The following is a 12,088-nucleotide window of genomic DNA, read 5'->3' on the forward strand; positions in this document are numbered from 1 at the left end:
CATGGCCAGCTCTTCGCCAAATCGCATCATTGTCATCATTTTTTCTTACGAGCACAACTGTGTGTTTAGCTCCAAAGATGACCTTTCTAACATTTCTGCAAAATCCAAACATGTGATCTAGTGGAATCGCGCATGAAAAACTTTATTACCTCCTAACAACATTGCTCGGCGTGTTGCAAATCCTAAGTTTGAAGTCGCGCTAGCATCTTTTATAATATCAAAATCAGCACCTAGTCTAGTTTCATGTTCAAAATCAGCTGGTTGTGGATTGCTTGCAGTATTTTGTGGTGTTCGCAACTTAATATACTGAATATGGTCGGCGTTGTCGGTAATATCTTTAGCAAACACCCATTGATGGACCAGCCGATCTTGTAAAGTCGTCAGAATATCTTGCTAGACCAGTTATTGTTGTAGCAACATCGACATCATTCTGAATCGATTCAATATTTTTTCCATCAATCATGTAGGTGGCGCTACTAAACAATGCCATGATCCCGTTGTTGACAAAACCAACTCGGTCATTGGCACCGTATGCAGTATTATCCACCTTTACAAGTTCACCTTCTACTTCAATAAACGCCTCAGATGGCAAGAAATATCTACTTGTATCATGAACTTGAAGTTCGATACGCCCTCGTTGATTTGGTTCTCGTGCGTCATAGGAATGAAATTGATAATCACGCACTGAGTTATCTTTTTGAACCGGCTCATCTATATTAAATGCTGGGTCGGATATGTATTTGAACATTTTATACTATTGCGTATTTTTCCAAATGGTAATTATCTTCGTCGCACACGAAGTCCACTTCCTGCTATCAAATTTGCTGTGATATTTCTTTGTGCGTCATATTCCTGATCTATCAACGCTGCTAGTTTCTGATTTACAGCCTGATTTATCACCTTACTAACATCCGCGGACATAATTTCGGTGCTTGGTAATTTCACCGGTGGTGGTGAACCTCTTTGAGGTTTACGCATTAGTCGCGCTAGTCTTTCTTTGATTGCCGAGAGTGCCTTACCAGCAGCACTAACAAGTGCACCAGGAGCTTTTTCACCAACAACATTAATGGCTTTCACTGATAACTGTTTTGCAAGAGGGCCAATTTTTGGTGTTAACCCTGCAAATAAACCCTGAACCACATCGCCGAGTCCATCTCCGTAAGTTGCTCTACATATTGGTAATCGTGAGTTTATTGCTCTGACCTGCACAGGTGTATAGTGTCTGTCGTATATGACCATGTTATGTTATTTACTATTGTTTAATCGCTGTGACTTTGGTCACTATAATCGTCAACGAGTTCATCAATGAGTTCATGGTAAATACTAGCATCCATGACACCACCTTGAAATAATCGCCGACAAATATCAGCGGCTTCATTAATTATTTCTGGTGAGTTATTCTCAGCTAGTTTTCCTCCTATGAGAACTTCTAACCGCGAAACGTCATTGAAAATATTATCAGGGCAGGGAATAAAACCACTTCCCAAACCTTTGCCGGATGTTTTTTTTTATGCTAGTCGGCTGTGTTATTATCGGGGGTGTTTTTAATGGTGTTGACAAATCTGCGGTCACAATAGGGTTTGCAACGATTCTTGCTTTAACATCTTTCTTAAATTGTTCAAACTCATTTTCGTATTTATCCGTGACCCGCTAATTACCTTTATGGGTAGCAAATACCAACCGTTGCCATTTGTCATAAGTTAACGGTGGTGAACCCGGCTCCAGGTGGTTTTCATGATCATTAAATTCACCTACGAGATCAACCGCGTTATCGTAATTTTTCATCTTAATATTTTTTGCCACACTCTTCTTGATTGTTGGTTTACCAGATTTGTATTCCGGCGGAGCTTCGGCTCCAGGTAGCGTTTCTGACGCATCTACAAAAACCTCTTCCGGTGGTCTTGCTGAAACTCCCCTGATAACAGTGACCGCCTTAGCGGCTGCTAAGGCGGATCGTTCAGCTGCGGCTGCTAGCCGTCTTGTCGCAACATTTTGTTGTTGAGCAGTACGCGATAATGATGTAGTAACAGGCTTAAACAATAGTTCAGCTGATTCTGTAAAACCTTCCTTAGCTTCTTGCTGTAATTGTAAATTTTTTTTTGAAATCGTCCTTTACAGGGATATATTTTTAAGTGCTTCTTCTCGCTCTCTGGCTAGTCTAGCTGTGTAAGATTCCGAGTGTACCATATTATTATATAACAATTTTTTAATTTATGACAACAGACACGCGAATGTTTTTTTTCGTACATCGATAGAGATCTTAGGTTTCAAAAAGGGACGCAGGAAGCAGCAGGGAGGGCAACGACAACAAAGGGCAGCAACGACGTCGACAATTGCGTTTAGATAAAGCGTCATCGCGGTTTTATAAAGGGTTTATTTCGGCATTTGGAACCTTCTAAAAGTTGTAGGATTCGCCCTCCCTGCTGCTACATAATTAAAAAATTATTTATCTTTTTGCAAAATAGTTGTATTTATCACAAATTAAGTTTAATTGTTACAAATATAATGATCCCTATGATCCATTAAACAGATGTTTGAGGTATAACATAGGGGTCAAATTTGTAAAGTTTTCTTATTAAAAAATGTCTTTTTTGAGTTATTTACTGGCGTATGTTAAAGTGCAAAGTACACATATTCCTTTGTATTCTTCAGATTTAAAGGACAGCAGCTGCTTTCTGTCTGAATTTTACACAGGCTCAAGTCCCAAAAATATTTTCTCGTTTGCGAATAAGTCATATATATATATATATATATATATATATATATATATATATATATATATATATATATATATATATATATATATATATATATATGTATGTATCCCGGGCGTTGGCATCCTGCTCAGTAGTGTAGTTAGTAAATTAAAAGCTTCAAAGCTTCAATGTCACACAATATATTTACCAACAAGCTCTCTAGTGTCGGCACAATGTCGTTCACAGGGTGTCATTTATAGTGTAAACTTTATCACCCCTCTTTAACTACTGTATTGTATTACAACTTGTACAATAATTAATACATACATAGCAAATTCATGTGCCATAAGGTACTGACCGTATAATTATCGGAGATGGGAGTGGGTGTTTTATTTTTTCCTAATTTTAGTTTTAAGATTTTTTTAACAATCACAAGATAAGTAATAATTTTTTAAATAATATAATGACTATACTATGTTGTTATTGACCTATCAGAGCAAAATTGTCTTTATTTCCAGCTATAGATAGACATATTTTTTTAAAAACAAAGAGTATTACGTATATATGTGTAGGATATATGTAATGGGTTGTATTACCTCTGCCTCAGAATATTAATTACATTGTTGGTCCCTAATATAAATGCAGTATACCGTGGTACGGATCGCGGTATGATCAGAAATACCGCGGTACAAACTTTTCACAGTAACAGCTCTAGCAAAATCTGTCTGGTAATTCATATAAAGTACTTTTTGTGAACTACTGAAATATAGAACAATTTTTTTTTTTAAAACTGCTGAACAAAGTTGTAAAAATTATACATGCGTATTGAAAATGAAGTCTGTTCATAATTACCAGGACGTTTAAAATTTGAAGACAATTTAAATTTATGTCCGTTATGGGACAAAAGAAAAAAAAAAGAACTGGGCCGTTATGGGACAAAAAAGAACTGCTTTATCTTATCATTTTGAAGATATTCTGTCTCTTTGTACATTGCGTCTTAATATGGTTATTAGTTATATGTTTGAATTAGTTTCTTTAAATGCATCGCCTAGCTCATGGTGTTTTGTGAATGCTTGTGCATGTGTGGTGAGAGTAGATGTAAGAACCCACGGAAATACCATCACCTTTGAAAAGGAAGTTGCTACTCCTTTTGTTTTTATATGTAGTGTCCTGCATAAATATTACAAGCAACGAAAATACTCCCTGAAATCCTCGTGTCTATCTTATCTTGTATGCCTCACACTTTGCCACGAGGACAATATTGAAATTAGGTGAGCAATGGAGACAACGCCTCGGGTTTTGAGTTGTAAGTTTTTGATTTTGATAACCCTAGGCCGACTAGTGCAATGTTTTATTACATTTTTTCTCATAGTTCCACTTTTTACATTTGATCAAAGCATATTATTTGAGGAACTTATTTCAAGTCTACCATATGAAAACAATTTATTTAATATTCCGGTATAATGTAGCATGTATTTGTACGTTAAAGAGGTGGTGGCATTGTGTAAAATGCCATATGTTGCTCTGGAAAACTATTGTAACTGCCTAGATTGCATGGAAAGCTAACAGAGACAGAGATTGTTTTATTTCATATGTATGCAAAGTCTTTTGTAATACACAGGACCGGTCGTTCTAGAAAAAATATTATAATAATTGTGTTTTTTAATGGGATTGCATACCTTCTGCTCACCCCAGACATGTACTAAAGTAGATTTTAAACAGAAGAAAACGTAGTGGAGGAACAAAACTAGCATGTAAGGAAGGAGAAAACGATTTAAGTTTAATAGGAATTGATATATTGTAATCGAAGTTAAAAAGAATACCAGCAGTGAATTCAAGAGGAACCATCTAATCAGCATTACATATAGAGATACCCTCAAATAGATAAAACTTGTTCTAATGTTCTTTGCGTGACCACAAAAATGCCCACAACTGACATATTTGTATAACTCCGTTATTATTATTATTATTATTGTCATTATTATTTGGTCTTTACTCAATAGACCTGTACTAATAAAGGGGGCGGGGCGAATCAGTGTCATGTGTGTTCGCTAAATTAGGGGATAACATTATTGTATTTGTGGTCTGAGGTAGAAGAGTTTCTTTTATGGTGGTAAAGTTTTGCTTTTCTTAACATGTTTATGTCAAATGTAAAATCAACAACTAAGTAACTTTGACAATTTGCAAATAATACCAGGACAGATTGCAAGTTTGTTAATAAATATTTGGAATGGGATGTAAAATATAATGAAAATGGATCGGACACTGATTTGATTTTAAAAATTCTTAGACGTTCCACTTTTTACTTTCGATCATAACCTCGTATTACGTATCTGAGGATCTTATTTCAAATTGCCCATATGAGGATCTTATTTCAAATCCACCGTATGCAATCAATTTATTTCAGATTCTGGTGCAACATGGCATGCATATACATTGCTTTGGAGAATTATTGTAACTGTCTACATTGCACATAAAGAAGAAAAATAGACAAAGATTCTTCTGGTTCATTTGCATGCAAATTCTTTTGTAACACACAAGGCCGGTCGTTCTAGAACAAACACTATAATAGTTGGAGTTCTAATGGGATTGCATACCTTCTGTTCACCTCAGACATGTACTAAAGCAGATTTTGAACAGACGAAAACTTAGCGGAGGAGCAAAAATACGACGTAGGAAGGAGAGGAAGCTTAAATTTTATAGGACACGCTATCGAAGTTAAAAAGAATAAAACAATATATTCAAGAGGAACCATCGATGCAGCGTAATATTTGGAGAGACCTTCAAGTAGACAAAATCTGTTCTGCTTTATATCTTAGTTTGGAAAAAAAATGCCCATAAATGATATATTTGTATGTTTCCGCTATTACTATTATTTAGTCTTTAATAAATATTCCTGTGCTCGCAAAGGTGGGTGGGGTGGCAAGTAATCATGTCCTAGGTGTCCACTAAGTGTTAGGGAATACCACTTTTGTATTTGTGAGTTGGGGGTTGTTAAGGTTAATTTTACCAGTGATTCGTTCATGGCATTCACAGGATTGATTATGACGGAGAAGATTTTCTTGGTGGTAAAGTTTTGTTTTCTTAATAGGTCTATGTTAAATATAAATTCAACAACTAAATGACTTTGACAATTAGTAAATAATACCAGGACAGATTTCAAACTTTTTGATAATTATGTTGAATAGAAAATGGAAAATAAACAAAAAGGGTCCGGACTCTGGTTTAAACTTCATGGCAATCTTGTGTGAGGATGCATCTTACATAACCAAATGGTTGATAACTGAAGACTTACAATTATGCATGTTTTTATATGTATGTATAGAGATCAACGGCACTTCAGTATATAAAGCAAGGGTATTAAAATGATGTAAAAGTCTAAAGAAGAGAAAGGTAAAATTAATCCATAACATATAGGGATAATGTCTGTTATAAAAACCAAATTCCTTCAAATAGCTTCATAACTGAGTTCACATAAATAAAATAAATTTGTTTCCATACAGTGCGAGTCCAGACATTCAAGAAGAACGAGTTTTAGTGTCAATGCACTGTAGCAACGTATGCACTCTGGTGGTATGGATACGAAAACACTTCATGAAATCCGTGTGACTTATTTATTACTCTCCAAGCTATTTTGCTTAGTGAGCAATGGAGATTGTACAGTTGTCTTTACATTTATGGCATAAGTAAATAAAAATTATGTTGGAACGCTGAATAGTGAAATGTTTCATTAGACAAAGTTGCCCCACCCCCATGATCCTCTAAGAATATAAAATATATGATATTTGCTAGATCTTGTTTAAATCCCACGTTGTTATGTACAATTGCATGCGAATGCGTCTAAAGTGGTGATGACATTATGTGACATTCGCTAAAATATATTTTGTATTTGTTGATCTGGAAAACTTTTATAGATACAACTGCTTAGATATAGAGAAGACAGAAACAGAGATTCATTAATTTCATATCCATGCAAAATCTCCGGTAACACTCAAGCTGAGTGACAAGTACATTATTGAAACACATATACCATATTAATTATGTATGTAATGGAAATGTATCAAATTTACGCAATAAGCATGCCTTTTAAAATTTACTGCAACAGAATCTGAACATAAGAAATTAGAAATCTTAGAAAAGGGACAACATCTATGCTGTAAAAAGCAACAAAAACCTACCCTTAAGTATATTAAATCTGTCTAATGGACCTGCAATTTACAGGGGGAAAAAAACTGTCAATAACAGACGTATTTTTGTATTGTACTGTTTTTAATATTAGTGCACTAATTTAGTTTTGAATCATTAGAACCCATGCTAATAAGGGTTAGAATGAATCAGTCTCTATGGTGTCCGCTAAATTAGGGGATATAAATATTGTGCTTTAGGATTTGAGGACGGTTATCGAGATTTTATGGAGGAAATAGCCACAACAGTGAAAAGCTTGACTGATGGAGAATACGGTGGTAATTTTGTTCTTAATATATGCATGTTAATTGTAAAATTAACCACCAGATGAATGTACTGATTAATAAATTATACCAAAATAGAATATAAACTTATTTATAAATATTTCGAAAAAAAAGAAAAAATAATTGAAATGTGTTCCTCTCTCAGTCGCCACCGACATGATATGCGTTCTGATCGACTTTTAACGTCAGGACGCATGCACGAGTCAGTTATGTGTGCATTATACACAATAGACGCAGTGCCACCTCATCTGTGATTTTTCTTTTTGTGGGCCACCCTTCACTTATAATGGGTGCTCTTCTCCGAAAGCTTGTATGTGGAGTTTTCATTACATGTACAGAACAGGCCGGTTCATATAATATTTTAAGCCAGGATATGGGAGATCTTCAGTTAAGAAACTGGTGACAGCAGGTCACCTTTGAATGCTTTATCATTCATTATAGTTAATAACCAATATGAAAAGGTAGCCATAGTATACACTACTTTTGCCAGATTGTTTGAGCAAATCACATTTCGGTTATTAAATGGAAGATTCTGCAAGACTTTCAGTGTGGAAAGGGATATAAAGTTGTTTTTGGAGAGGTTTAAAATTATTTCAAACAGTTGGAAGTCGCTTTAGTTTCTGCAGTAAAAATTTAGCCTTTGTGTCAGCGACAAAACCCGAGATCGTTCCAAGTAATGTTGCAGCGGCACATACAACCATGTATCTGTCTTTCGAACTACCTATACACATGGACGTGTAGGCACGATAGGAGACTGATTTCACTGAAATTAATCTGAAAAATGAAAGGATTTGTTTTACAAGTGTGTGGAAACGGAGTCCCTATATCTTGATTAAAGGGCGTATGTGGCAGAGAAAACTAATTTGAGAGAAAATATTTCTCCATTTTCCTCCTTTTCTGCAGATTCTGAGAAGCGTCGTTATTTTAATGTTAATCTCTCATGGGGAAAACTCCTGCCCCTTCACCCCTCTTTCTAATATATTAGTAACAGCATACTAAACAAACCAGTGTAGCTTGTTAGTTGATTAAGTATTTATAACATTAGTTTAATTTTCATCTGAAACTTGCATTGTTTTCAGATTCCTCGTTAATATTTATTACTCTGACCAGTTTGGACGGATGCTGTAAGTATAAATATTGGTTTCGTCTTCAATATCTTAACGAAGAAATTTATATTAGTAGACCTGAAACTGATAACTTATTAATGAACGTATTTATTAGCGAAATCGCTTGAAGTGGACAACAGTTATAGTTTATCATCTACCCATTTAATCTTACATGGCTGATCTTGCATCTGATACGGATTTTCAATATGTGATTCCGTATCGCACATCTAAAATTTCCATATTGCACACCCAGCCTGGAACTACAACTTGAAATATTAAGTAATACATACTCCACTTGTAATATATCCGGACTGATTTATTGCAATACTTTTTAAATCATTCAGGAATGCCAACACACGTTTGTGATTTAAGAAACTCAATCATGTTTTGGTGAAAATGACCTCTTTTGCCGCTCAGGATAATGGGAAAGTACCGTTTGTAGCTACGAGAAGGTTATGTACATTTCACGGTATCTAAGTCCGAGAAATTAGAGTTAGTGGAAGTGTTTGACAGTGAGTTCTCAGATGAAGCTAGGGTGCAAATAGACCAGCAAGTTGTTCTCCACCTTTTTTTTTTTTTTGTTTGACTGGCGGCGAGAGAGAGAGAGAGAGAGTGTGTGTGTGTGTGTGTGTGTGTGTGTGTGTGTGTGAGAGAGAGAGAGAGAGAATTTAGCTGCTGAAATCTTGTATTGAAATTTTTTAAAATCCGAAGAAAGTAAGAAAAACTCGGGGAATCATAACAAGATTTAAAGCATGGTTAGAAATGCCCCACGTTTTGAGAAACCTTTACCCCACGTTAAGTTCCCAAGAGACATTCTACAATGTAAATCATCTAAAAATACTAAACTTAGCTGAAATTTATTTGAGCTTCCAAATTTCAACAATATGGTCGGCGGAATTATATTTTTTACGGAGCAAGTTAAAGTGGAGGGATTTAGAATTTGTTTATTAAAATTAGGCCTACAGAGGAATCAAATTTGTTTAGTAAATCTAATGATAAAATGATACATATTTGCAGGATAAAGGTAGACGTATCACAGAGAGCAGCGGCTGTTTTGATTGTGACGCGAATTTAGAAGAATTACATCTTGTTAGACTGTTGCTGAGACTTTTTATCACTGGGGCACATTGATGGAACTCTACGTTTAGATTAAAATTATTGCGACTGCACAAGTACCAAATATAGTGAAGAAAACAGAACAATACTGTAATATTGTTTAAAATGTCTTGTTAAAATATATCCAAATGAATATTATAAATCGAGTCTGTATATTAGAAAGAGATAGAATCTTAGATTTCATACAAAATATATATGCTTAAATTATCATTTTAAGTTCAATGCATCAACAATTTCTTGCATTAAATGAAAACACAAGAATAAAGAGCTTGACTGTGTTATAAATTAATGAGATTTCTGTAGAAAATTAAATGTATTTAATTACTGTTAGTCTGTGGAATTTTCCCCAGAAATTTACTAAAAAAGTAGAGTGTCTATTCAGTTAGTAGAGTGTACGAAAAATGGCAACTTAACTGGTCCAAAACCTATGCTCCATTTTAGAAAATAATCAAAAACTCCACTTGTAGATTAGATGTGTTTATATGTCCCATGCAACATATTTAAAAATTCTAATCTAAGAGCAAAGTTCATATCTGCAACGCAGACAGACCGACGACGCCAAATTCATATTTGAAAATTATACATTAAAATTTAAAAGAATGTGTGAATAAAATGGGGATATGTAATAAATACAAAAACACAATCGTGTTTTGTTTTGAGTTAATGGCAAAAGTTTGGTTGATATGGCGTAGAAACATAGTTTGGCCTGAAATTACTACGCCGTCGACATATTAACCAGACAGTACATTTTGGAATCATTTTACACAATTCTAACTATTTTTATATGCGACACAAATAGCTACACAGTTCACTGGAGTTATTTTTAATCTAGTGGAACATCTTGGCGGTTACTTTCAGCAAGAAGAGAAAATATTTTGATTAGTCAAATACCGATTGCACTGTGAAAGCTTATTACACATATTGATACGCACGAGCATGCGCAGCAGTTAGATTAGTTATATAAATTTCACAGTATCCATATACTGATATTGGAATCTTCTCTGTTACTGACAGGTTAGTCAGAGGTTCTGTTTTCATGGTCATACTATTTGGTTATACGTGCACACTTTACCTGCTTCGAAACTCCAAGAGATGGCACTTGGGGTTGAATTTCGCATCCCACATTAATTAGCTGAAAGACTGCGACAATGTTGTGTTGTCCAGTGGTCCTGAAAGAAAGATACCTTACGAAACTTTTTCATTTATCTGATTCTCTCATAATAGAGATATATTACGGACAAGGAGATTTGTTAGCTCCTCTGATGCATGAAAAGAGAACGATGTGAAAATTCTAAGTGAATGTTATTCACGATACCATTGATAATCAGTGTAACTTCACATAACTATTTCTAAATTAATAATAATAATAATAATAACAATAATAATAATAATAATAATAATATTATTATTATTATTATTATTATTTAACTTGATTTTTATTTTGTTATTTTTTGGGTAGGTGGTCTTTGCGCTTAAAAATTAGGATTTAGCTAACGATTAGTTAAGGATGGCTATCGTAAGTTATCTGTTTCTGTGTGTAACTATAGCTGATTATTGGGAGATAGCGCCTCTCTCTCGCTCTATTTTAATAATATCTATGATAGTTTTATGTAAGTATTAAGTAAATGAGTCTTGGAACGTTTATACCAGAAAAAAAGGTATGATTTTGTGTATGCACATGCAGATTATATTTATTTTCCAGTTGGAAATCTACATTGTTTTGACTGTGCGAATATTACGAATCTTAAATCATGTGATAACGTCCGTCAGTGTAAAATGGGTGAGGTATGTATAATTTATTCTAATATGTCAAAATGGAAAAGCAATCGTAATGTATTTTTATTTTACCTACAGAATATAATTGCAGAATACGTAACATATGGTACAGTTACAGTTACTCGCATGATGCTTGTAATTATAATTAATAATTCTTGTAATATACGTATTGTGATTTTTTTTCTTTTTCTATATATATATATATATATATATATATATATATATATATATATATATATATATATATATATATATCGAGTCAAGGGCACACGTATTAATTTTAACGAAACCAATAATTCCTAAATAGCCGCTCTTTTACAATTTTAGGTCTGCTATGTTCAGCGGACACACAAAGCATACGGAACAAGTTATACCCTAGGATGTGAGAGAAACGAGGTAACGAATATTAGCAAGAATACTTACGCTTAAACTGATTCATGCACATTATTAAGTTACGTAAACTTAACTTTGCAAATATTCTTTCCATTTTTTTAAAGACAATAAATTAATTTTTAAGAAACCAAATCAGAAATCGAATGTATGCAATCATCAATATTCTCTTTTTTCTTGTTTATCTAACTTTAATCATAATATTGTTCATGACATTCATAATAATACGAATCGAATTAGATGAAATCATAATGACAAAAGTATGATGACGTCAGAATGTTCATTCTTGTTTATGACATATACCATTTGTAATCGGAAAGCTGTTGTCCTTTCCATTGCATGCTTACAAAGCATCGGAAACAAATAATGGCCATTTTGAACTTCCCTCAATCCAGTGGTTGTTATTATTACGTCATAATAATTTCATACAGTCACAATGAATATATTACGTGCTATTTTTAAAAATTAAGTTGCAGGAATAACTTTTAAAAATAAATGTACAGGTATTTAATTGAATGTTGAAACGTTATCGACT

The 12,088-nt window shown here is 33.9% G+C and overlaps 1 protein-coding gene across 1 annotated transcript in view; it reads left to right on the plus strand.

Moving 5' to 3' along the window:
* The first annotated feature begins 3,906 nt into the window (after positions 1-3,906).
* The window catches only part of LOC149780236 (properdin-like), a 55,096-nt gene continuing 46,914 nt past the window's right edge, over positions 3,907-12,088 (plus strand). Inside the window, exons 1-4 of the mRNA XM_089936356.1 lie at positions 3,907-4,002; positions 8,245-8,289; positions 11,090-11,172; positions 11,491-11,559. Coding sequence (XP_089792482.1) covers positions 3,975-4,002; positions 8,245-8,289; positions 11,090-11,172; positions 11,491-11,559 — 225 coding nt within the window. The 5' untranslated portion in view covers positions 3,907-3,974. The remainder of the gene's footprint in view (positions 4,003-8,244; positions 8,290-11,089; positions 11,173-11,490; positions 11,560-12,088) is intronic.

This window comes from Sinohyriopsis cumingii, chromosome 16 (assembly GCF_028554795.1).
Source record: "Sinohyriopsis cumingii isolate HCF-2022 chromosome 16, ASM2855479v2, whole genome shotgun sequence".
NCBI lineage: Eukaryota > Metazoa > Mollusca > Bivalvia > Unionida > Unionidae > Sinohyriopsis > Sinohyriopsis cumingii.